The following is a 26208-nucleotide window of genomic DNA, read 5'->3' on the forward strand; positions in this document are numbered from 1 at the left end:
ATAGTTATTATGTATAAAAGACCAAATTTATAACAACTTTTGTCTAAAGTGCATTAAGCTTCTTATTTTGATATTTTCTTTAAGTAAGTAGCCAAAAAACATAGAAAACAGATACCTTTAGAAACAAGAGATGACTGATGAACACACATACCAGAGTAATTCTTCATCTTTTCACTACTTAAACATGTATACATTTCACCTTTTCCTGGAAACACTGTATGACATTTACAGAAAGGTAAGGTAAAAAATAGTTCCCCTTTCCAAAAGGTTATCATCATTTTGTATAATCTTTCAAAGATTATTCAAAGATCAGGCTCAAATTAATTTTACGCAGAAAAACAAATCCCTTTAAAGTGTTTGATGCCAGACGCTTATATGAATGAAAATTAGAATTTCCAATATTACTAAGTAGCTATACAGTCTAATAGGTGGTGTACAGCATTTAAATATTTAATTTTAAGAAGTTATGTTAGGAAAGGCCATTTAAAACATTTTAAAAGTTCACACTGCTCTAAGTTATTTCCCACCTGCTGCACAACTTCAGGGGGGAGTTCTGTTTTCCACTGCTTAAGCTGTCGGGATGCAAAAGAATGCAAGGCATAGGAAATGGTGCCATATTCTATCCACAAGGAGAGATTAGAGCTGTCAATCTCTAGGGCTCGCTTAAAGCAATTCAAGACAGGAGTGGAGTGCTTCCAGATGGGTCCATCACTTTTCAGTTCATTAGAGTTCAATTTGTCCTGAATACGACTTGCTCGAGCCAGAGCCATGCCAGCCCATGAATCAAACCTGTGCAAGCAAGAAAATAACACATCAGTGATCTCCCCCCCACACATTACACTGAACAGCCAAGACAAGATCCACTTTGTTATATTCACAACTTTTTCTTCCTTTTGTCATGTGCTCTCTCAAAACAGATTTCTGCATCTCCTCCTCTCATAGCCAAAAAGACACAGTATAAGCCTAAATCATACCGATTCAATTAAAAATGGTTTCCTCATAAAAACACCACCCCCAATAATTCTCTCACTTGAAAAAATGGGAAATATCTGGATTTATTTGCTATGCAAAAGTACAATATCTAATGGCAGCATTTGCACTGATTTCTCTTCTCAATAGCCATCACATCCTGTCCAAACACTGTCACCCTTGACTTCTGTAGACCAGCAGCTATTGTGCCATTTTGTATTATTGAGCTGAACTGTGAATGGTCTTTATCGTCACTATTATTTTCCAACATAAAAATAACAAAAAACAAAGTGCATTCATATAAGAAAATTCTGATAAACAAAAAAAAGACTGCTTTTTGAGGGAAATGTTCAGCATCCAGTTAGATCATTGACAATACAGTCTGAAGAGCGGCTTCCCTATTTCATAATTTCATACTAACATCTGAAGTCAATGGTTCTGGATTTTTTTTTAAACCACGATTATAACTCCAAAGGAATAATAATGTCCTCACAGTTTCGCTTGTTAATTTCTTGCTAATTTCAATTGAAACCTCATTTCTGGGTCAAGTGAAATAGAAAGATTCCCTAAGGGAACCATAATACAGACATTTGAAGAAATAATATCTAAGATGACTAGGCTAAAAATACTATGCTACCACACAAAGTATATTCTTCAGAACAACAGAACTTCACATAATAAATTCAAAACGCACTATCATTTATGATATCTATAAAACTCTAGAGAATTTTTATTTTATTTTTTGTAATTTATCAAGCTCCAAACTAAAGTTCTAGCAATCTGCTGATCAGTTCCCAGGCTAGAAGATTCAATAACATGAAAATATGTCTATTTCCTCTGTAGATTTTACATGCTAAATTGCTTTGTGCCTTCACCTTCCATTTTGTCTGTTATGTGACTTGATTTAGAAATAGCTTTCTCTCTCAAGACATTTAAACTAGGGTTTTTGTCATTGACATTGGTCTATCAACTTCAGTGAGAATTGAAACGATTGCTAACATCCAATATGCAAGCCCTAAATTTAATCCATAAGCTTAAAGATTGCTTCAGTTCATTTTAGAAAAGTTATTCAAAACATACTTAGAATCATAGAACCATAGAATATCCCGAGTTGGAAGGGACCCATAAGGATCATCAAGTCCAACTCCTGGCGCCGCACAGGTCTGCCCAAAAGTTTAGACCATGTGACTAGGTGCACAGTCCAATCTCTTCTTAAATTCAGACAGGCTTGGTGCAGTGACTACTTCACTGGGCTATATAAGTAAGATAAACAATTTCCGGAAGAGGTCAGCCTAAACAGCTAATCCAGTAGAGACTGCTATTTGTATCCCTTACACTTCTGAACAGTGAGGTCTTTTATTCTTTGACATGTATGAACACACCAAAAACAAAGAACAAAAGGTGCAAAAGAGCACTAATGATTCAGTCCCCACCTCTCCTAGTCAATCTTGATTTTAACTTCGCTTTCCACTCTCCTCACCTCGCTCTTTCATTTTTTGGTTTTAGTTTCAAAACAATCACTGACCTGTTTGGGCAAATACAAATGTCATGCATGTAAAATTTGATGGCCTTGGACTGTTCTTTGTTCTTGAAATGATAATCTGCCAAAAGGTAATACAACTCAGTCACCACTGGTGGAGAATAGTCTGCCCCATCTGGGAGAGATGGTGCCTGGAAATAAATAAAATGTATGTATTAAATGAGATGAATATTTGCTTCTTCCTTGTAGTGAAAGTAGTCTTTTTTATCACAGAATATGAAGGATTGAATATGAAGATAGTGAAAGTATTTCACAGATTTACAGAGCACTGAGAAACACTAATGAACATCTCACACTGACTGTATGTTAACCAATATCACAACTTGCCATTTCAATACCAGAAGCTTTGGTGGTATCATTCTTATTTCATTTAAATGCAATTATCTGAGGAAATCTAGTATTATTGAATAAATCGTTCCCTTAACTATCTGAAAGTCAACAAAAAACACAGTAATTTTTTATTCTTTTTTTTTTTTTTTTTAAAGCAACTACTTATACCTTGCTGCATGTTCCTTCAATATAGGCAGAAACAGTATCTAGGCTCAGCATAGGCTTGTCTGTTCGAGGAACAATTGTAGCAGTCTTCTTTAAAAGGTTGGCCAAGTCAGCAGAAACAGTACTGGTTTTGTAACTATCAAATTCTGGAAGAGTTTTAGGCTTAAAATACTCAAACATGAACAAAGCATCTTCCCACGTTAGATCCACCTGAAGAGGGAGGCAGATGAAAGGGGAAAAAATTAGCTCAAATTCCAAAACTAAAGTACCTACTAGAAGTGAGTTTCTATGACCTTTATATACTGCTCTAGCAGGAAACAGATTAAACCTCTCAAGAAAAAGAGCAATTAAAGGCACCATTAGTATATGGTGTTCCCAAATGCAGCGTACTGCTCAGTGATTAAAAGACTACCATACAGGGCTGTAACTTTGTGCATGTTACTGAGAAGTAAAGTCATTCTACCTCCTTAGACAATTTATTTATTTATTTATTTTACTTTTCCCCATTTTCTTCTTGTTAGACCAAGTTTTTCTTTTCTTTTATTGTTCAACTTATTCCTACAGTAAATTTTGCTTCTCTACTGTAAACAGGTAAGTTGCATTACTAAAAAAGACAATTTTAAAAATAATTTCAGTAAGAACTTTTTCATCCTGAATTGCACAAATGTAACGTGTTTTTGGGAAAGGGTACTCTCCTTACCCTTTTTTTCCTTTTTCTTAATTATTCCCATCTTCTCATTATCTCAATTTTCTAACGGGTACGTTTGAGAGAGAACATTCACAAATAATAACTAACAAAGTAACAGTATTTGCATATTTTAAAAGGTCTTTTCAAAGCATCAAGACAACTTTTTGCTTGTATGAAACTTTTTCATTTATGATTTAATATCACTTGCATTTGGTAAATGCAAATTCATCTGAGGTTTGTAAACAAAAATCAGTCTTTCAGGTGGAGGATTGCTGACCTGATTTTTCTGTCCCTTAATACTACAGCCCTCTTTCCCATGGCAGTTAGTAGTTTTTCTCCTCCCAAACTCAACTGAATCTCACACATTTCTAATAAACAGCTACTATTCATTGTGAATTTAATAAAATAAGCTATAGTGTAATTTACTTGCATCATTTTTAACAGTGCCTCTTTTCATATTCATAAACTGCAAAACTGGCAGCTAAATCTTTTCTTCTTACAAGCTGACATTCTCCTCTCTATTGTTCTCACCCTCGACATACTCCTCCTCTGTTAAAAACAGGAAAGTCATGGCTCAATAAAAAACAATTTGTAGATAGTTTCAAAGTGACAGACTACTATGCATAAGACTATACTAACACTTCATTTCAAACATTTGACTCTCTATATTCATAAAAAAGCGGAAACCTTATACTTTTTTTTTTTTTTACAATATGTAAAATATGTAAAATTTACAGGGAAAACGAAACAAAACAACCTTCCTCATAAATATCTTAAGGTCCATTAAAACCAGACAAGGGTACATCGTTCATCACCTCAGAATATTTTACTAACAATAAACAATACAGATCTTACCTGTTGTACTGAATGTTCTTCTAGGTACCTCGCTTTGCTTTTTTTGCTAGGAAAACCATACAAACAATAAAAACATTGTTCCAAGGCTGTTTCCAGCTCTTCTTTGTATGGATGAGTATCTTCAGAAGTGGATGCTGCAAGTTCTTTTTCTAGAACCTGAACCTACACCACCACAAATATAAAAAAAAAAGTCATCTGAGAGTTGAAGCTTGTATGAAGTTAACCTAGTTGTCTGGAGTTCATATGATGAAAACAGCATACAGTACTACACATTTTTCCCAAATTATAACCAGATTTTCCCCATATTTCTGTAAACTGGTCTTACAAGTCATTTAAGTAGCACTAACTGCAATAAAGTGTTTTTACTTTTTTCGTCATTAACTCATGAACTCTTGTTAACCAACTTCAAGTTTCAGACTTAAGACTGATCAAAGTTTCCAACTACACACCAAGTTAATCCTGTAAATATAATCGTTACAGTTTGTCAGTCCTTTGAATAAGCCAGCTACCACAAGGAGAATGCATGGAAGAACATCTGCACTAATCCACAAAAATCAGTTTTCTCTGTATGGAAAAAGGTGGAATGGTGAGGCCTTTACAGAAAAAGAAGTATCAGCTAATGAAGATCAGCCTACAAGGGACACCATTGCAGAGTATGAACAATATATAGATGGCTAAACCTAAACAAGAGCGGCTGAATTAATTGCAAATGACTAAACACAGTAACAAGTTGCTACTTTAACTTCAACATTACAAGAAAAAGTACCCATCAGTGGTATGCTTTGTTAGACGCTGTTACTCTAAGACATTCATTAAAAAAAATTACCATTGAACTTCAAAAGACAAAAGTTAATTACTGAATTTTTTTCACAAAGCTTCCTTAAAAAGCAAAACAAAAAGGAAGACATTCCAAAAGAATCTTGATATTTCAACGTTAATAGAAACATGTTCATCAAGAGTAATTTGTATACCAGGATTCTGAATCTTTGCTTCAAAAACAAAAGAAAAAAACACAATCAGAGGTTTAAAAATCAATTCCGCTAATGTTATACTGTGAAATTTAAATTCAAAAATGAAACGTGTAAGTGGAAATTACATTTGTAACACCTTATACATTCAACAGCAATCTGAGGTGTTTTTCTTTTTTTTTTGTCAGAAAAATTAGATCTGTGCCAGAGACAAGGTACCATTTTTTGTTTTAAGAGCCAGAACCCTGAAAAATAAGAGTAGAGCAAGGACGATTGTTAGAAGGCACTTCAATGAAATTTCAAGTGACAGCAATCATCTTTGAATCACAGCAGTCCTTATTTCCACTATATTTCCTGTGGAAGTTGTGAACAGCTTCTGAAGTTTAATAAAGTGGAGGTAAATAAGTTGAAAGGAAGACGCAAACCTCACAGATCACCAACAGAAGCATGATAATCCTACTGCTGCAAGCAAAATCAGATCTAACACCTGTAACAGAATTATCTCTTGATCAGAGTTCAAAACGACCTTATTGGCTTTCAAATTGCTAAGCAGCAACCCGGAACTGATTTTAATAGTCCAGACTTAGACTACCACCAAAGGAGTTAATTATGTATCAACGTTTTTTCTTGCACTCCTTGAGCTACAAGCAATAAAAGGAACTTCAACAGACAGTTCACCTATACAAGGCGATCATTTAATACCAGTCTATAAAAAACATTTTTGTTAAACATTCTTGAAGGTGCCTTCAACTAATTTATCCCATTTTATCTTTATCATTCCTTACCTTTCTGACACCCTCTTGTCTCTGAAAACTAAATAGCTGTGCTAAACAATACTGTATCCTATTTTAGCTATAGAAGTGGGCGATTCTGAGACTGAAATTTGAAGTTTTCATTCAGTGTACCTGACGACATTTGCAAAAATCTACCTGTAAATACATTCACAACTCTCCATGAATTATCTGTAGTTTACCCAGGCAGACAGGGTGTACTATCAGATCCATCAGGCTACGGATACAGGCACACCATTCAGACATGATTTAGATTCAGCACCTAGGAGCACTGCATCTGTACTAAACTCAGGGCAAGGCTGAGTCTGGAAATAGGTTATCTATTTTCATGAAGCACAGTGCCTGAGCTAACAAGCCCCCTGGACCCAGAGGCAAATCCATGCACAGGCAACTCAGGTGTATCAGCATTATGCTCCTAATACCAGGAAGACTGAGGAGAGTAGGATGCAGAGATAATCAAATAGTTCTACACTGAATCAGCCTCAGCTCAAACACTGTTCATTAGCTTCAGCCCTGCTGGGGTGAGCTGACTCCTGCAGAACCCCTCAGGCTCTCCAGACCATCCTTCCTAGCTGTCTAAATTACTGGCCTGGCCACAGCGCTGCTCAGACACAGAGGTAGATGGAGTGTGGCACTAGGCTGCAGCTAATAAGCTCCAGGGAGTGCTGAGAAGGGAAACAAAGAGATTCCAGAGTAGCTCTATGCAGAACTAATAATCATCTTCTCTTGGCTGAAGGTAATAAGGCTCAGTGAAGTCAAGCTGAATCTGTGAAGTGCAACTGAAATATCCCTGTAGAGCACTACCCAATGAATGCCACAGTATTGTATTATCTGGGTTTTGCCAACAGCCAGGGTATCCCAGACTGCTACTCTGGATGGTGAAAAGCTGACTGCGATTCAGTTTCTAAGCTAAGGGAAAAAGTAAGGAAATAGCAATACACGTAGAAATATTCTGCTTCAACCATGGGAAACTTCTCAAGGATTTATCATGAAAAAGTCAATGAGTGGGTAACTCCTTTCATCTAATAATGCTACAGCACTACTTCCCAGACACACGTTTCTGAAGCACCTTAGATTTTATAATGTGCTCATCTGAACAACAGAGCAAAGAATAGCCTCCAGACACAAGGAGGACTGAATTAGCTCTTCATTCCATCATCTTTGTTGAAGAGATTAGATCTATTTGTATAAGCTGAATTTATATTTACCTCATAACATGAAGACAACAGAATTACTGCTTTTCCCTGTCTGCAGTACAAAATCAAAGCAGGTATAATCAAAATACTCAAATTTATCAACAGCAAAACAGCCAAAACATCATAGCTCCAGGACCAAATTCAGTAACACCTCTGCCTTAAAGTAATCAATAGCATTCCAGAAGTGTAACTGGGGATAGACCACACCCTACAAATCTTTACTCTTGTGATTTAGAAGAAACAAATAACCAAATAACCAAGTAAGAAGAAACAAATAACTGCAAAATTCAAAACTGAATTTTCATTTAAGACACTCTTTTAAATACTAAAGAGTATTTACCCATATTGAAAAGCGTGCAGACTTTACATAACATTTGGCAAACTTGGTTCTGTGATGTGAGCAATTGTAAATTTAGTAAAAACTTTTTAAGATCACTATGATGAATACAGAATCCCACTTTTTTTTTTAGCAGTGTCTTTAAAGTAACACTGCAGGTGTTACTTTACTGAGTTTACACAAATTGAGTTGCTCAGCTTTGCTGACAGCTATCCAGATCCCTTCCACCAGGTATCCACATCCATTTTAACATCTTTGATAACACGTATAAGGTATGTCAGACCTTAGACCATTTACTAATTCTCATTTAAGATGGTTTTTATAGTACAAAGGTGGTTATCCAAAGCCATCTCTTGTCTTGGGGGCTGGGAAAGCGAGCCTTAGCTATTCAGATTAAACCTACTAAAATGTTACATGTTTGGCAGCTAGAAGAAGTAAAGTGGAATCTAAAGTGTATTTTTAACATGAAGACACTAGCAAGGAAAAAAAAACAATCTCAAACTTTGAAGTTGTTCCCTGTTTTGAGATGGGTGTTGGCCAGATGATTTTCAAAGGTTCTTTCCAACCTAAAGTATCCTACAATGCTACCACTTACATAGAACTTGAGGAGAGCACCATCTGAGTTGCAACACCAGGATCTTCTTCCCAAATACTCATGAGCCGTGTTCAGCAGCATGAGCGAAGAAGGCAGCATAGGTGTATCAGGACTCGCTGGAAGAGAGGAGTTGGTAAATATTTTAGTCGAACAGAACTGAGTTAAATCCAACTAGCCAAGGCTTCATCTGGCAAAAAAAGAAAGTTTCCTCTGAGATAAGTGACATTTGTATATCCCTCTACTCCCTTCAGTCAGCAAGGTAAGATGACAAACTTAAGGATTTTCTATTTATACTCCAGAGCTAGATGGTGAGGAGCTCAGCTCCAATATGTAAAAGTGAATAACTAAATTACCTTCTTCTCCCTGGTTCTGCTGCTGCTGTTGGCAAAGGGACCGAAAAGCATCTTCTTCATGCTGGATGATCCTGTGTAGGATAATCCATGGAAGCACCGAAGAGACATATGGCTCTTTTGGTTCTTCCTGGACTGCCATGCTGCAGTCGATGATCTAATACAGAAGCATGAATTTAACACACAAAATGATACACATTAAGAGTCAGGTGTGAATCCTTCTCAAACAACCCAAAGCTGGTAACGTATTCTATCCTGATGAAATAATCTAAAATTAAGTCTCCGCTTTTTGTGGTGAATAGGAGTAAAAAGTCCTATTAGACCAGTCAGCATGGGGAAGGGTAGAATATGATTCCCTCTGCCATGACATTCTCTTGCATCATTTTATTTTTTTTTTTTTTTTACTTGAAAAACCCTTAGCTTGGCCAGCACTTGCAAGCAACTCTACCATGTTCCTAAGGCTCATGAGATCTTGTCTTCTAGCCCAAAACATGTACAGCCAAGATAACACCATAACTTACAAACTGCATCCAGACAGCTAAATCACCATTACAAACAGAGCATAAGAAAATTGTTCCTTGGGTTATTTTACTACCATTTGCTGATTACTTTAGTCAGCTTTGCATTTGAAAGTACCTACTGCTACAGATTCTAGAACAGGCGTGCTCAGTGCCTAACATACTGAAATGAAAATGAAGACTGAAGATAATGTTCATCTTCCTTTCTACCCCAACAAAAACGTAACCCAAAACGTCACTGCGAACAGGTGGCAATTCAGACAGAAGCTACAATCACATCTAAAGGGCTGTATCACACAGCACCTCTTTCCAAGTACAGGTGAGCAGGTTACCTGAATCAGGTTGGTTGTTAATCGAACGAGGCTTGGTGTTATAGAAGGATCTTTCAGGATGCTGCTGTCTGACGATAATGAACCATCTATTCCTGTGAGCAGTTGTGTTACCGTAGCAACCCACTCTTCTTTAGCAGAGGCTGCTGTCATATTCATCATCTGCTGAATTGCTTCATTCAAGGCAACTTCTGAGCATTCAAAACATTGCTTGTAATCTTTCAGCTTGAGTAGGGAGTCCTAGGGAATGTAAATAAGAAAAAATCTATTGTAAAGATGAAGGGTTTATTTTAAAACATGAGTACACAGCAGACGAAGGCAATACACTATATACAGGTAAGGTGGTTACTCTACTAAGTGTAAGAAAACACCTTCACATATGACATTAAAGGACAACAGGAGGTGCATGGGCCCTGGACAATAAATATACAAGCAGGATCTAAATTTCTGAATATCATCACTGAATCTTTCTGCTAGAATAAGAGACGCATGAAATACAAATTTTCAAGAAAGCGATGTCTACAGGCTTAATGAATTCTAACCATATGCAGTTTATGACCTTGTGCAACCATTTTACTATAATTTCATAAATATCAAAATGGCAACTACAAGGCCAGCATTGTATCAACATCCTCCTGCTTCTTTATACTCTGCCAAGTTTGGGTAAATGAGATGGCATGAAAACTGTCAGATTTGGCTCAGTCCAGCTAAACATCAGTCCTTTTTTTTTGTGTGCAGCCTTTTTTTCCCCCTTGAAAACCTGACAGGCTCAAACTATTCCAATAGCTGAGGTCACTCATACACTTACTTTCAGTGTCACATGGACTAAATCTATAGCCATTATACTGGATATATGTATCAACACTTTGTCATTCATGCAGGACAGGTACACTAGATCATAAAAATCATTTATATGCTACATAGCTTTTTAAGTTTCAGGTTCAGAATGGTTGTAAATCACCAACAGTCAACAACAACAAAAGCTGCAAGTATTCACAGCAGATGCAGATAACATAAATCCAGACACTAGATGTTTCTGCAAATGATTCAAGTTTATTTGAATTTAGATTTTTTCTGGCCATTTCATATAGACATCAGACATCTTGTATCTTTAGTCACATCCTCAGTTAGCAAAAACTGACATACTTCTAATGACATTGAAAAAACTATGCTGTTCTGACCATTTACAGATTTGGTTCCATGTTTTGCCTTGTAAATAAGACTCATTAACCATTAACATCCACTCTAGAAATCCTTTCATCCTGTTCCCTGGACAAAACAAACCTGTAGGAGAAGCAGCTGTGCTGGTCTCTCTGGTATGGATGTTACAAATTCCAGATGTTTTGCTCTTCCAAAACCATTAAAACATAAAGTTGGATGAAGCAGATGCACCACTGCATTATAATCCCCTGCCTCATACAGTCGCTGGATCTCTTCCAAAGACTGGCATCTCTCCAGAGATTTTAGGTTCTTATCAATCTGTAAACATCACAGATAGCACAATCCAACCTTTGTCTTCACATACATTTGACTAGTGGCATTTCACCTAGCAGTTCAGCTGTAAAGCTGTTAACTCTACAGTTACATCCAGGAACATAAAACAGTAAGAAAACACCTACTATGTAACACTTAAGCTGTTCCATATACTTTTAATTATTATCTAGTACATGACTATAGTGCTATAATGACTTTATAGTTTTTTGTCTCAAATTCCCAAATCACGCATTTCTATATACATCCACCAGATGGACTTCAAAGTGAACTTGGCATAAGCTGGGTTGGAGTTTATCTCCCAAAACAGCAACAGAAAGAATGGAAGATGGACAACCCTTTATTTAAATATACATGCAAATTATTATGTGGAAAAAATTGACTGCTGAAGTAAGAAGCTCATTTAGCCATCAGTGAAAGTTATGTTCATAGAACAGAAAATAAAACACTGGTTTAATAATTTTTTGCTGCACATAACAGTTGCTCTAATAGAAATATTTTGCATAAAATCAGTCTTAAGTGGTACAGGATAAACAGCTCCAAAAGGCATCTGCTTGAAAAGATGTTGGCCACAACATCATCATCAAACTATGAACCTGTTCCTTCACTCTTAGAAAAATTCTAGAACAGATATGGTAAAATTTCCAAGACAAAAGAGCTAATTCATATATGACCTTTGAAACTGGAAGGGGTGGAACACTGCAAGTCAATTCTTACCTCTTCTAAAGAAACAACAGAATCGACATGTAGATTAGGTAACCGTATTGTGATGCATTCATTGTCAGCTTTAGCTTGCATTGCAGTGGAGCTCTGTAGCATTTCAGTGCAGATATCATAGTTTTCAAGTGCCTGTTCCATGTCTCCCTACAGAAGCAGTACAGTGGGGAGAAAAAAAGAAATGAGAAAACACACAATGAACCTCAAGAGTTTTGTCTGCAGCAAGGTTTTCCAACCACATACAAAATGTTTAAATTCAGTGCAGGCGCTGCCATTTTGATTATTGCACATTCTCCCATATGAAAACAAATCCAATTGACAGTCACCAATTAAAACCAAACCAAACCGAAAAAAAATGCATCTTAGCAGTGACTTTTATAAGAGTTAAAACAAATCAAAGAAACAGAATTCAAGTTGCATGAATGTGAAAGATTAATTTGGATTGACTAAAATATCATTCCTTTAAGAACACAGAAGCATAAAACGGTGGAAATAATCCTTCCATTTGTACAAATCAAAACACTGAGTCAAGAAATATTCTTGTTTTCTGCAAAGTGAATGCACTCTATTTGCTCTGTCCAACTGAAGTACATACTGAAGTTGAGTGGTCACAAATAAAATGCAAGCTGCACAAGCAAAATATAACTCAGTATATCTGAAGAAAAGATGGTAATAGCCCTAAAATGACTCTCATTTTCCAAATCAACTGCAGTGTCTCTGGACAACATTACTTTTTAATTGCTGGGAAAAGTTTTATTTGTTAAATCACAAGTAAAACAAACCTGAAGTGCTAGAAAGCGAGCTTTCAGCCAATACACCCGAGTGACAAACTCCATCCAGCCTTCCTCAAACAAATCTCGCTGTGAGGATGCGAATGACAACTGCAGCAGATCTCCCAAGAAATGAATTCCTGGGAAGTCAGGACCAAACTTTCCATTGACAGAGGCAGCAGGGCAATTTCGTGGAGCAACTGCAAATCAATTGTTTTATGATAAAGTTACTAGCATCCCATGAAAAGAGTCCCACATACAAATATTTCAAAAGTACTGATCTACTTGAAGGCAAACAATTGATAGACCAATAATAAGCATCTTTCAGTTTTGTATTTTAAGAAAAGATAACTCCCAAATCCAGTGAATTCCTATAAAAGTTTCTTCATTTACCTATAGTATTTTTATTCTGAGGTAAGAAACACCTGACTCTCACCTGTAGAGCTCTTTCCTTTTGTCAATAGCCACTGATCTAATTGCAGTTCCATGCAGGAAAGGCTCATCAACATCATATCCTGCAAAAGAGGTGTGAAGATATTAAACAAATATTTCAGAATATGGTAACAGCACTGACATTTGAGAAGTAAAAAGTCATCATCTCCATGAGACTGAATGTGTATTCTAGTCTTACCAGCTTATTAATCCTTGATGGATAAAGTTCAGAAGTACATTAAAAATCATGTCACCATGGACATCCACCAGGTAATTTTGTGAAGAATATACTATTTGCTGATTACATTCACAGGGCTACAGATCTATCTGTAAAATCTAGGTGCTTATGAAAAGGTTCAAAGGTCCATAGCGCATGTTACCAGAATAGCCCTCTGTAGTCTTAAAAACCCCGAATTAATTACACTCAGGATAGTTTGTATATTGAGTTTAAAATAAATTCAAGGATTAAAGTCACTGTCCTCATGCTTGTCTCTTCTTTTTAATGGTGTAACATGAAGTGTTACATACTAGCAAGAAGTTATGCAATCATAGTGACAACCCAGTAAACACATTTATAAACATATTTAAATTTGTTCAGAAAAAGGGTATGTATACATGAAAATACACAGAAATACAATAGTTACATACCAGATGTATAAAAATTTTAACATCTACTACATAATACTATGTTTTTGTTTGTTTTTTAAACTAAATCAGTGGAGCATAGTTTTCAGAAAAATCAGTAGAAACACTTGATATTAAATATATATTTATTTTACTTCTATTTTTTGCTGTAAATTGCAGGCTATATTAGAAGCAAGCTATTTACTTTATTTAGAGCAGAAATGCTGACCCTCGAACAACCAATGTGAACAGAGCAGCATCTCTACTCGCCTGGTAACAAAACAAAATTCTGTCATATCAGAAGCGAAGTGGGGGAAGGAAAAGCAAAAGCAACAACAGAATAAAGGAATAAAAACTATTTAAGAATCTAATATATAAATTGCATCTATATGCATATATGTACACATGCTGTCTATATACAGAGTATTCTCGCATACAGTATCACACAGATACGTTCAGGAGCTCAGGAACAAACAGTTACGTGAGCTGCAGTATGTGTACCACAGTTTATGGAAGATGCAAGAGCTAGCACAAGCAGCTCTCCAGGAAGAGGTAAGGAAAGCCTGCAGCTAATTGCTGGATTTTGGTTAGATACTTTCAGTGCACAGAGAGAAACATAGTGGCAACGAAACAGAAAACGTAATACAGAAAAATGTTTCATTACCTTGATATGCTGATTACTTGAGTCCCTCAGTAATGGATTGGGAAGACTACTACTGTGCTTTCTCCAGCTATTATAGATGCTAAGGACCACCTCAGACAAGCCAGGAGGCCACTTCACCAGGAACTTTTGGCTGATGACTTTCAAATATCTCATCATGAGTTCCAAGATCCCACCATTGTTTAGGTTATCCAGCAAGAATTCATGAACATCCTGTTTCTCTAGGAAGCAGATAAACACAAAGCCAAACATGATTAAGGTCAAGACAAACCATGACTTGAAACAAATTAGTTTCAACAGCATTTTATGCACTAAGCTTACAGAAAGGCCACAGCAGTCCTCCTGCATTGCATAAATGCAAAATTAAGTATCCTAATATGCTTAAATGGGAAACTCCATGCAATTCAGCTCTTGTACACAGTAAATAAACAGTCCCCAAGACTTCAATAAAGTCACATTACCAAGCAAGATAGTTCCACATCATGAAGTTATTCTTTTAAAATAACATATTCATTTGCATCTTCTAGATGTAAGACAGGAAAATACAGAAAATAAAGCACACAAAATGGAAGAAACAACAGAGAAAGGGTCATCATAATGAAAACCTTACCAGATTCCATAAATGTTGTAGAATCAAATGACATTCTATGTGGTCCAACATGCTGGAAATTCTCTTCTTTGATCTCTGACTGTACCTCGTAGTTATTGAAAGGGTCTTCCTCTTCCTCTGGATCTAATTTTCTTAATCTATATTGGGGGGGGGGGGGCGGGCAGGGGGCAAAAAACACTATATCAACAAAGTCATCATTCTTTATTTCATGAATAAATCAAACATAAGCATGGCACATTGTGCATATTTTAAAAGTGAAAGCACAGTAACTGAAGCACACTCAGATTTACATCCAGTTCCCAAATTTTGTCCAAACAAAGAATACCTTGTTTGTCGATCTTGCCCAATTTGACATCTGCATTGTCTTCTAATTGTTTCACATTAACAAAAGCTTTCTAGTTTGTAAATTAGGTTGTAGTAGTTTTCACTAAAAACAGTTTTATTAAATTTATGAGAAGACACTGCATTGCATGTCCTTCAAAAAATAGCATGGATATAGTGGTTTTAAGGTTGAGCCGTATCAACCAACCTGAAGCCCAAACAGCTTCCTCTAATTAGCTCTCAATATTCCCAAGATGTAAGTTATTTCTGTATCCTACCTGGAAGGAAGGAATTTCACCAACAGTTCCTGAAAGTCAACCTTCTCCTCTTTTTTACACTTAGTGTTCCGGACTCTAGCAGATCTCCGTTTTGCTGTTTCACCACTGTCTTCTGTAATTCTCCTTCTCTTCACCCCTTTCTTGGATTTATCTCCTGCAGATGTATCACCTAAAAACAGAATTCAAAAAATAAATACTGACAGATTAAACTGACAAAGAAGTGGATAACTTTTTTAGAAAAAAAATAATAAGAAGGTGATTTGTGGCTGACGCTTATTTTACAGCAATACTCTATTTTCCTTCTGAAGACAGTGTAAAATTTTTTTTAAAAACAAAATAAAAACAAATATAAACTGGCTATGGTATTTTGCTTAAAAATGCTGTTCTGAAGCAAAAAGCAGACTTCTTACTGGAAACTCTGCATTTCATTATTCATTAGAAATCATTATTTTAGTTCTCAAGAAACTTCTACAATGAGAATCAGAGGAGTCTGCCTTTACCTCCAACATCACTTGTAAATTCCCATTAATATCAATACTGGTAACTCCTTGATAGTTTTAGATATGTAAATACATATACAACTACACAATAAAATATTCAAACCTCTTGCTACAAGTTGCAAATAAATATAGCTGACAGCTTGGTTCTCTCAGGTCCTTAAAGTTACACATGAAAGCAGAAGAATAACCAAGTCTTATCTTTTTCTGTAACTGCTTATTCATTTCTATGGAGTTCAAGACTCCACACCATTAGCAGTTTGATATGCAACACTGCTGGAAAGGAAATATGATTCTTTTTTTTTTCAGTCTGAGATTAGAAGCATAAGTCAACAGCACAAAAACAGGAGTGGTTAGAAACTCCTGCACTGGTGCAACAATTAAAAACAAACCAACCTGACTCCCAGATCCATTAGATAGGAAAGTAAGTCCACTGTCCTGAACACTTGTCCCATGTCTGAGTTGCTAGTCAAAGACTTTCAGGCAGTTTAGGTGGCTTACCATTTCCGGTGCAAACAGTTAACTTTATATGGTAGAAAAAGTGAAGTTGTGTTCTATGTTATACATATGCTAAAAAGGTTCTGAATCCACCAACAAGCAGTTTGGAGACAGCATTTCCCAGTGTATTCTGTAGTGCTTTTAGTACCCAGACAAGTAGGAAAAATCATGAATCTTAAACTGAAGTACCTTGCTCACCTACAGTAGCTCCTGGTTCCAATACATTCTGGCTGTGGCTTGGAAAATTGGTTGTTGCTGGAGTATAAGATAACACGGGATCTGCAATTGTCACCACTGCATTAGCGCTGACTGGAGTTGGCTGAATAACACTGACAGGAGTAGAGGTAGGAGAAACAATCAAATGTTGAACTGGGTCTCGGTACTCTGAGAGATCGATTCTCTTTCCCAGACTTGGTCGAGGAGGATCACATGTTGTGAGGTGGTGATACATGGCCAGTAAAGCTTCTCCTAAACACTTCCATCTGCACATGAAAACACAATGGTATCATAACTTCATTAGTTCTTGTCACGTTATTTGCTAAATTATATTTATAAACCTAATAGCATTCAGCATTGTTTTTCTCTAATACTTAGAGGTAGCAAGAGCAGCTTTTTCAGCAGAAGAATACATGTAATCTGAGAGTCATAATCTGTTACACATCTACAGAAGCTGGAGAATATCTTCCAGTATTCCTGTCATATGGGCCATTGACTATTCCAGGCCTGGAACAGAGGTCCTTAATATCTTTCCTTCTTGAATACACTACTTAAAAACCAAGAACAAAATATGGCAATGAGAAAAGTTTTCAGAGGAAACTGGTGCATCAGCTGAAGTAGGAAGGAAATGGCAGTCAGCGTGCCTAGTCTCAGAAAATGTCTTTCATGAATAAAACATCTACGCAGTAGTTGCTGAGGAAATTAAATTACTCTGTACTGAACTGTAAAAAAAAAAAAAAAAAGTGTCAAAAGGAACCATTTTCAGATTCTGCATTTAACCAACAACAATAAAAAAATCACCCTTATCTACAAGTAGACGTAACTTCTCTGCAAGATAACCTACATGCAGAGTCCATCAATATTCCAGGAAAACGTGCAATAAAAACCAACCCTTTATACCTTAATAAAGACGTATTTAACAATATAAAATAGTATCCTTATATCTTGCTGCAAATAAAGAACAGCAATTTGTTTACGAGTTTCCAACATACCAATTGTAAAAAACATTTTTTTTTAAAACCTAAACTTACTTAGAAGTTCTTGTACAAACTAGTCAAACAAAAAATCCAATAATACAGCTAGAATGGTTGCAAAATCATTCTTAGTTAAGGTTTTTTAACATCAGTCTGAAGTTCTAATTCAAAGACTGAAAATTGATAGATATGTGGCTTAAAATAAAATTGTAAGCAGAGCAAAACAACCTATAGACTCATAAAATATGGAAGTATTGTTCTTTTCTTTTTTTTTTTTTAAGCAAGAAAAGCCTGCTGGATAAGCTTAAAGTGGAACATAGTTGTCAGCATAAGTAGCTTCTGATAAACCTATTACAAACAGAAAATATGAAGACCTACGTGAAGAATGGAATTGGCTGGACCAGTTTGAGTTCTGGTTCTCTGTCGCGCACTAGCAAAGCCTGTCTTTTCTTACGTAGCTCCAGTGCTTCATCTATGATTCTTCCTGTTTCAGCTGTACTCACATTTACATTATGGATAGACATGTCACTAGGAAATATTAAGAAATGAAGAAAAGGGTTTGATTTTTTAAAAGGCACAGGGAGATTCATTTTATATTTTCCTATAACGTAACAAAAATAAAGTGTTAAAACATGCATTAAAGAAACGTTATTTTGTAAACTTTATAGCATGCACGTAGAAGTGTTCACCATCAGAAATCTTTGCTCTTTTAAAAATTAAGAAATAAGTTTAGGTTGTCCTACTCTGTTTTCCAAATACTGAGAAATGAAAGGAAAGCAGTAGAAAGTGTTTTCGTTCTTGAACAGTGATAACTTCGAAATTCATGGTTCAGAAAATAAATGTACAGCTGAGAAATTCCTTTCATTCCATAGTGCTGCTCTGAACAATTCATGTAATCACAAAAAATTTGGAGTTGAAAATCATCTTGTATATTCCAAGTCTAGGAATGAATTTGTGAAGGCTAAAAATAGTCCACTCTCTCAGAGATATCACAGTCCAGAAACAAAAGCCAAGTGGCTGAAAGCCTTGGCTTAATTCAACATGCAATTCATTTTAATAGCCAGACCTAAGATAGCTTAATAAATCAGGTTCTCTTTAAGTAAGCAGAACTTTCTGTGAAGTTATCCATTCTCTTCTAAATCTTCACTCTAAATACTCTATATTTTCACATTTCAGATGTTAGAACATAAAAGTTCAGTTACCTTGGGCAGATCCCATAAATTTTATGGGCCTCTACTTTCTCCCCGACATTCTGTCAGTAGCTGCAACATTTAGCTTTTTTTGTGTTGTTGCTGTTGTTGCTTTTTGTTTAATTTAGAAGATATGTCAGCAAGATGTTGTTATAGCTTAAAGCATTATATCACACCAGCTTTTCTGAACTACCCAAGCCTAAAATTCACACTCCAAACACAGCACACACTATAAGATAACACCCACCATTTGAGGAACATCCTTAAAGAATCTTTCCGGAGGCAAGGTTGCTCCTCAAAGATCTTCTCCTTCAGAACCAATCCTTTGCTGTACAGACAATCTTTTTCCAAGGCTTTGCAGATAAAGTACAAACATGCTGACAGAGAAATGAAAATTGAATGGTCAATTGCTACTTTGGCTCACACAAACAATCCCATTTCTGGGCTTCACATACACCACTAAACTCCAGCTGAACGTGACATTTACAGAAACCAATAGCTTTGTAACGTGTGAGATAACTACATGCATGAAAATACAGTTAAAACAACCTATTACCTCTTCTCGAGTATTACATCTAGTAAAAAACACATTAATTTTGTTTAAACACTTTTGCTGTACATTTTTTATTTACTTTTAAGACTCCCAATCCTGCACAAAGGGTATTAGAATTTTGTAAAGCGGAATCACAATTGTTTACCATTTTCATGGTTATCAAATGTCTTCCACTGCTGCAATAAGCAGTGAATCCCACCCAGGCTTTTGCTCACATGGGCAACTACATAAAGAGAATTCGGCTTTGCAGCTTCCAGACTGACAGACGGCTCTCCTGGAGCAAAAGTGAATTTATATTACAGTTACTCTGAAAATAGTGAAGTGATTCTTTCTAAGAACTGAAACACTATTTCTTGACTGGTCTGGGCTACAGAAGACACAGTCCAAAGCGCAAAGTCAAAACATGACTTGCTAAGGATCAAATCCTGTTAGCCAAGCACGTCACAGAAGACCTAACAGCTGACGGACTCTGGAGTAGAAAATTCAAATACCCTTAATTCAGACCTCATTTATCATTGACAATACGTTCTGCAGTACATTTCAAACACTTAACATGTCAACAGCACATCCTTTGGTGAAAAATAACCCACTTGACACCTGACAGAACACAGAGGTCTGACAGTTTTCATTCCCCTTCTCCTTCCTCTTATACACCACTTGTGACTTTCTCTACTGAACTAACAAACATGCTAGTTAGGTATTTGTTGCTGTTGGTTTTCATTTGTTTGTTTTTCTTGTTTTTTGGTGGTGGTGTTTGTTTTTGTTTTAAAGAAAGATATTTTAGCACCAAAAGCAGAGATCCAACACCAAAATGTAGATCTACTCATATTTCTTGATAAACACCATACCGGGCATTTATTTTTAGGATAAACAGAATTCATAAAAATCATAACTTATCATGAAGTAAAAATCTCCATCACATCCTAACACACTGCATGCTTATGAGAGATATACTTTCTCCTTTACAATTGCATTGTGTTACAATTTTTAACATGAAATTATACATTTCTTCAGATTCTTTTAAAGGACTACTATTGTACTTACTTGTGTAGTCACTGAGTGTGTACAAGACTGTGATAAGGTTATCTAAACAAGGCCAGTGATCAGGATTACATCTGAGACCTTCTTCAAAAGCATGACGAGCCAAAGGTAGGCGGATGAGTTTTATTGCCACACGACCAATTTTATACCATAGGTTGACATCAGTAGAGTCTAGCATTACTGCCTAGAAAGCATAACAGACAACATTGGTCACATTTCAGATATGCACATCTGCTTGTTTACAGAGACTATCCCTGCTTTAGCTTTTCACTGGGACACTACTGGCTTGGGGACTGAATGGTGGGCATATAAAGTCAGAAAGCACACAGAACTCAGACATACATATAAACGAGGTATACTGAAACGTGTACATCTGTATTTTGGTAAGTTGTTGCAAACATCCAGGCACCAGTATTTTATTTCAGCTGTTACTGTACCTCCAAATAAAACTCCATGGCTGTCTCTAAGTCATCCCTCTGTGCTGCCAGTTGTGCTAGGTTTTTATAGGTGGAATATTTTAACATCAAGCCTGGATGTTTCAGCCCTTCTTTCTCATCACCAGAAAGAACTGCCTAGAAACAGTAAAATAAACGTAACATAGGCATTAGGAATTAGACAAATTAAAAATAGCAACAAAAAAGTTGCCAAGTGAGAACACTGACATTTGTAATTAGCCAATAAGAAGTTAAGGCATACAAAATATAATAACAGTTTATAGAGTTTCATTCTCTAAAAGTCACTGACCTCTCGCAAAAGACGAATCTCAAGCAGCTCATGATAAGCTTTAGCAGACTCTTCAAATCGGTCATGTTTCTGAAGGTCCAAAGCTTTGTGGTACAAAGCAAAAGCTTCTGCTTCCTGTAGTTTAAAAAGTTAGAACATATTCTGTAGGGTAATTTTATCAAATATAACAACATAATAATTTTTAAGCAAAATTGGATTATTTTGTGCTTTTATTTCACCATTTTTCAGACTAGCTTCTGAAAAGATAGGGCGCCTTTAATAGTACTTACTGCTGCGTATCAAGTCTTCACACAGAAGAACACTAGCTTTACTAACCCAGTACATCTCAACTGAATTTAGGTTGTTAAAGGAAGGTTCAAAAGGTAAGATATTAACAAAACTTTCTCATGAACAAAAAATAATGGATAACCAATCTCTGCAACAAGAGAGGACAAAATTCCCACCCATTATGTCCCTTTGTAAAATTGTGGGTTTACTTACTTGTGCTTCCTTTGTCTGTGTTTTATGACTTTTGAAGCTACCTTCATAGTCATCCTCAATTGTGGAGCTTGCATTCAGTGCTGCAATTCGAATCTAGAATGACAGTTGAGATGCCACAAGAACTGTTACATCTACACAAGTCTCAGTTTCTCTTGCAAACTTTTTTAAAAAAACAACCAAACTTTACTTGGCAAACACACTCTGCATAATGCTACAAGAGCTGCAACAAATTTAGGCATCACTAATATAATATATGCAAATAATAATACATCAAAATCTCTTCCCTAAAGTCAACTGAAAACAAAGTTAAAATTTCAAACGTCTTTCAAGTAATAGCTTTCCTAGAAAGTACAAAATACATTACAGTGAGGCTTTTCAATTTCTTAAATTTACCAATAGCTACAATCACTCCGAATCCAACATTCTCATTATATCAATTTATTCTCTCTTATTTCTGGGGAAAGAGAAAGTTTTCAATTTGCAAAACATCTTGAACACCATGTCAAATAAGCCCTTACCATGTTTGTAAATATTCACACTGTCGTTCTCCAGGATTAGCAGGGAGTGCTAAACACCAGCAAATCTGGAAAGCAAATTGGATTAGAATATTTATTCGATAAATAAAGAAAGCATTCAGAAGTAAAAGACAGGATGGATTTACTTTAAGTGATAACCAATTAACTGTCCTATGTCACCACCACCCCTCATGCCAAGAGACAAATTGCCCTACCACGTATGAACAACAACATTAAAGTTAATTTTAACTAAGAACCGAGAATAAAATACAAAGTTAAGCACACATTACTTCAGGATGGCTTTCCTAGTGGTGATGGGATAGTGGAAGTATTGGCAATGTAGTTACAGCTGTAAGGTTATTTCGTTACTGTATATTTAATGAACGACATTATAGTAACATTTAAACATGAATCCCTGGAATGACAAAAGCTTGCAAAGGAAAAACTTCCTGTGTACAATGGCATTACATGAGCGTGAATCATTACAACTTATGAAATTTCTTTCCCATTACTTAAAAAAAAAAGTGGAACTTCTCCTGTACCCTTCATCTGCAGCACAAAGCAGGGTGCTCTCCCAAGCCTCTAAGAATCAGCAACTGCCATGGTTTCTAGAAGAGGAAATGAAAAAATGGAAAAGCCACCCAAGTCCCATTGACTTTGCAGCAGATCACAGTGGCTACTCATTACTCAAAATACTGTCTGCACCTAGAAATTCTTCTGATTTAAAATGTTTTTATTACTGCTTGTTATTATTTATATTATTAAAATGCTTTTATTACTGTTACAAGTTCACTGCGCAAACTTTTACTAACTAGTATTTCTTCATTCTGCAGGAGAGTTACTAATATTTTCAGTCTTTTTACCGTTGATAAAAAGCTTGAAAGGGGATATACAGGTTATAAGCGTGAAAGTCATTTTTCCAGAGAATTAAACCCAAGTTTAAACTGCTTGAAACATGTTAGTAAAAGCAAAACACTAAGGAGTTTTGTGGGGCTTTTTTTTAAAAAAAACAAAAACACTTCACTTATGTATAAAGCCTTCCCATCAACTGAAACAGAGATGACACATGCAGAACAGGCTAAAAATTGTCTTTAATATTGGAAACCACATTAATAGAAGAATAATTCCAAAATTAGCCGCAGCAGGAAGTAGTGGGAGTTTTGAACTATAAATTGAATTCATATGTTATCATGATTAGTCCTGCTTGTAGAAAAAATAGTGCTTTTACACGAATTTCATCAGTTCAGCAGATACTTTGTTTGCCCACACACTATTTACTTTACCTGCAGCTAAATGAGACTGACAACTACACACCAATAAAGCATTTTTCCTTTTAAGTCACTCACTGAACATTAATAAAACATCAAAGACAAGAATTCCTTATCTATATTGCAAATGTAGAAAATATATACAGAGAGACTAACGGTTTCTCTTTTCAAAAGTACTGAACGCCCCAGGTTTTGACAGAAAGTGCAGACACTTATGACGTCTAAACAAATCAGGCTGTATGATCCCAAATCAATTAGATATTTAAACTGAGGATTTTTAAGTTCACTTACAAATACACCCATATGCAGAAACGCATTCAGTGCTTTTGCTGAATCACATAGTCTTGTTAAAGGCTGTACCAAAGTCAACAGGAGAGACTACAATCAGTAGTTTACTTCCACAGCTGGACTGCCAATGAGACTGCAACTACAGAAAAGGCGGGGAAACGATTTTAATTCTACTTTAATTTAAATGAGAAGTCTGTGACAAATATTTAGCAACTCTCCTCTCTGGTGGTCACAAATTGAGAGCGCAAAACCAAATTGAGCACAATGCTGCTGGAAACAGGACCAAGATGCAACCTTCACACAGCTTTTACACTGCTATGCTAGGCAAGTGTTTTTTTGTTTGTTTGTTTGTTTTTAAGCCAGGCACTGTATGTGCATGTTATCCTGATTGTGGACTGAGTTACAACAGTCTCAGAATATCTCAGAATAAACTAAGTCACAATAAGAACTTTCAGAGCAACATAGTGACATCAGTTAGGTGGGGGAAAAACAATCAGTCTAAACCACAAAACATTACAATCAGTTTGAAATCTTTCAGTTAGAAGAGCGTCTTTGCTTGAACTGTGGTTATTACAGGTGAACACATTATCAAAAGGCAACAATAGCCATTAAGGCCCCTTGACTTTAAAATCTTCTCTCCTTTTTCCCTTAATAGGTTAAAACTTAGGTAAAAATTTCAAGCGACTCTCATTCCCAGTTATCGTAACATCCTTTGGGTGACTCTCAACTTCAAAACCAGAAACAAAGGGAGTGACTGGTGTTTCCTGGCATCTTTTATTGGTGCTGTACATAGAATTGCACACTGTAAATACGTGTTTGTTTAAAGAATACTTGGGGTTTGGGGATTTTTTTTGTTTTCTGTTTGTTTAAACACCGCAAAACTCACCTCCACCGCATTTTAGCGACAGCCGCTTTCACTGAAACGCGGTAACTCTCCGCAAAGCGGAGGGGGGACACCTCTCCCACTGCTCGCCAGACTCCCCTGCCCGCAGGGTGGCCCAAAAAGGGCTGGGAGGCGGCCGGGGGAGGGAAGGAGCCCCCGTTTACCTTCAGGATGCCCTCAGGGAGCGGGGCAGGAGAGGCCCCGCCGCGCCAGGCCAGGCCAGGCTCGGCTCACCCGCCCTCAGCGACGGGCTGGGCAGGGCAGGGCACGGCAGGGCAGCCCCTCACGGCCCTCCGGGGGCTGTGGCGGAGGTGACACTCACCTGGCAGGGCCGCCCCACTGCCCCGAGCAGCCGTCGGGCCGCAGCCACCGGGGGGCTCCCGGAGCGGCTCCCTCAGGAGACCGGCGGCCACCGCCTCCTCAACGATCTCCACAGCAACCGCCCCGGAACCCGTCGGCAACAAAGCGGCTGCTCATTGGGCCAGGGAGCTTTTCCTCAGCTAACCAATGGGAAGGGGGGGGAGAAGGCAGGCGGGAAGGGGCTGAGGTGAATAGCGGGCGGGAAGGCGCTGCCCCGCCGTGAGGGGTGCGGCGGCGGTTAGCGGTGGCATCTCACCGGGCTTGGAAACCGCCCAAAGTGCCGGGTTTTGCCTCAGATTCCCTGTGGGGATAGCTAGGGATGGAAACGTGCTTTTACGTGGCTGAGATAGGGGAGGTTTTACTGTACGATGGCATGACTTCAGGCAAACAATTAGCAAAGACAACTACTTGTGGAAAAAAAATATTTAAAAGTAATATTATGATATTGCTATCAGTCTCAAAGAGCAGGTGTATTACCTACAGCACTCATGAAGGCTCCTTGTGAGGAAAGCACCTGAGCACGCACAGGCTGTGAAGAACACACTCAAGCCTTTACCCAATTTGTGGCATATAATCACGTCTAAAGTCACTGATTGTTAAAATGAGTCCACACCACACTGCTGAAGTTAAGCATGAGCTCAAGCATTTCACTGAATTAGCACCTCCCTTGGTTTTCATTACACATCTGACAGGGCAGTTAGCATCATTAATTTTAGCTTCATCTGTGCCAATAATTTTAGCTATAAACTGCACATGCAGGAAAATCAGTTTGGGGAAACCCATAATATGCACATAACATATACAAGTGCTGTGGCAGTATATCTTAGCAGTTATGTCTTTATGTAAATCATTACCAGACAAATAAACTTCGTGTCTTATTTTCAATCTGGCTTAGTGAATCACTGTTATGTGGAATAATTTACAAAAGTTACTGACGTGGCCATGGTGGGGAACGCCAAACATCGGAGCATGTTTCTCAGTAGCACCCTGTAGGCAAGAGCCTCACCTGAGAGTGATGGTTTGGAACATGGGAAATGCCTAAACAGTTTTTTATTTTTATTTTTAAATCTGATTATCAAGTTATAATCAATAAACTTAATTATAGCAACTTTTATGTTAGAAGCTTGTCACAAATGACGACTAGGGAACGCCAACATGCACTTAGA

At 37.0% G+C, this 26208-nt stretch overlaps 1 protein-coding gene across 14 annotated transcripts in view; it reads right to left on the reverse strand.

Moving 5' to 3' along the window:
* The window catches only part of CABIN1 (calcineurin binding protein 1), a 110673-nt gene extending 85145 nt beyond the window's left edge, over positions 1-25528 (reverse strand). For 3 of the 14 annotated variants that reach the window (XM_035556642.2, XM_035556646.2, XM_035556635.2), the window contains exons 1-24: positions 25005-25528; positions 23803-23938; positions 22247-22311; positions 21729-21821; positions 21249-21362; positions 20942-21076; positions 20508-20688; positions 19158-19287; positions 18099-18248; positions 16720-17012; positions 15536-15704; positions 14937-15073; positions 14330-14547; positions 13046-13124; positions 12622-12809; positions 11840-11986; positions 10916-11110; positions 9635-9871; positions 8788-8941; positions 8435-8550; positions 4548-4709; positions 3008-3214; positions 2495-2640; positions 528-789 (exon numbers count right to left, since the gene is read on the reverse strand). In XM_035556642.2, the coding sequence (XP_035412535.1) occupies positions 528-789; positions 2495-2640; positions 3008-3214; positions 4548-4709; positions 8435-8550; positions 8788-8941; positions 9635-9871; positions 10916-11110; positions 11840-11986; positions 12622-12809; positions 13046-13124; positions 14330-14547; positions 14937-15073; positions 15536-15704; positions 16720-17012; positions 18099-18248; positions 19158-19287; positions 20508-20688; positions 20942-21076; positions 21249-21362; positions 21729-21821; positions 22247-22249 (3516 nt within the window). In that variant the 5' untranslated portion in view covers positions 22250-22311; positions 23803-23938; positions 25005-25528. Of the gene's footprint in view, positions 1-527; positions 790-2494; positions 2641-3007; positions 3215-4547; positions 4710-8434; positions 8551-8787; positions 8942-9634; positions 9872-10915; positions 11111-11839; positions 11987-12621; positions 12810-13045; positions 13125-14329; positions 14548-14936; positions 15074-15535; positions 15705-16719; positions 17013-18098; positions 18249-19157; positions 19288-20507; positions 20689-20941; positions 21077-21248; positions 21363-21728; positions 21822-22246; positions 22312-22785; positions 22852-23802; positions 23939-25004 lie in introns of all 14 variants that reach the window. The other 11 variants (XM_035556649.2, XM_035556634.2, XM_050714151.1 and 8 more) reach the window with 6 other exon arrangements.
* Positions 25529-26208: the final 680 nt, after the last annotated feature.

Source organism: Cygnus atratus, chromosome 17 (assembly GCF_013377495.2).
Source record: "Cygnus atratus isolate AKBS03 ecotype Queensland, Australia chromosome 17, CAtr_DNAZoo_HiC_assembly, whole genome shotgun sequence".
NCBI lineage: Eukaryota > Metazoa > Chordata > Aves > Anseriformes > Anatidae > Cygnus > Cygnus atratus.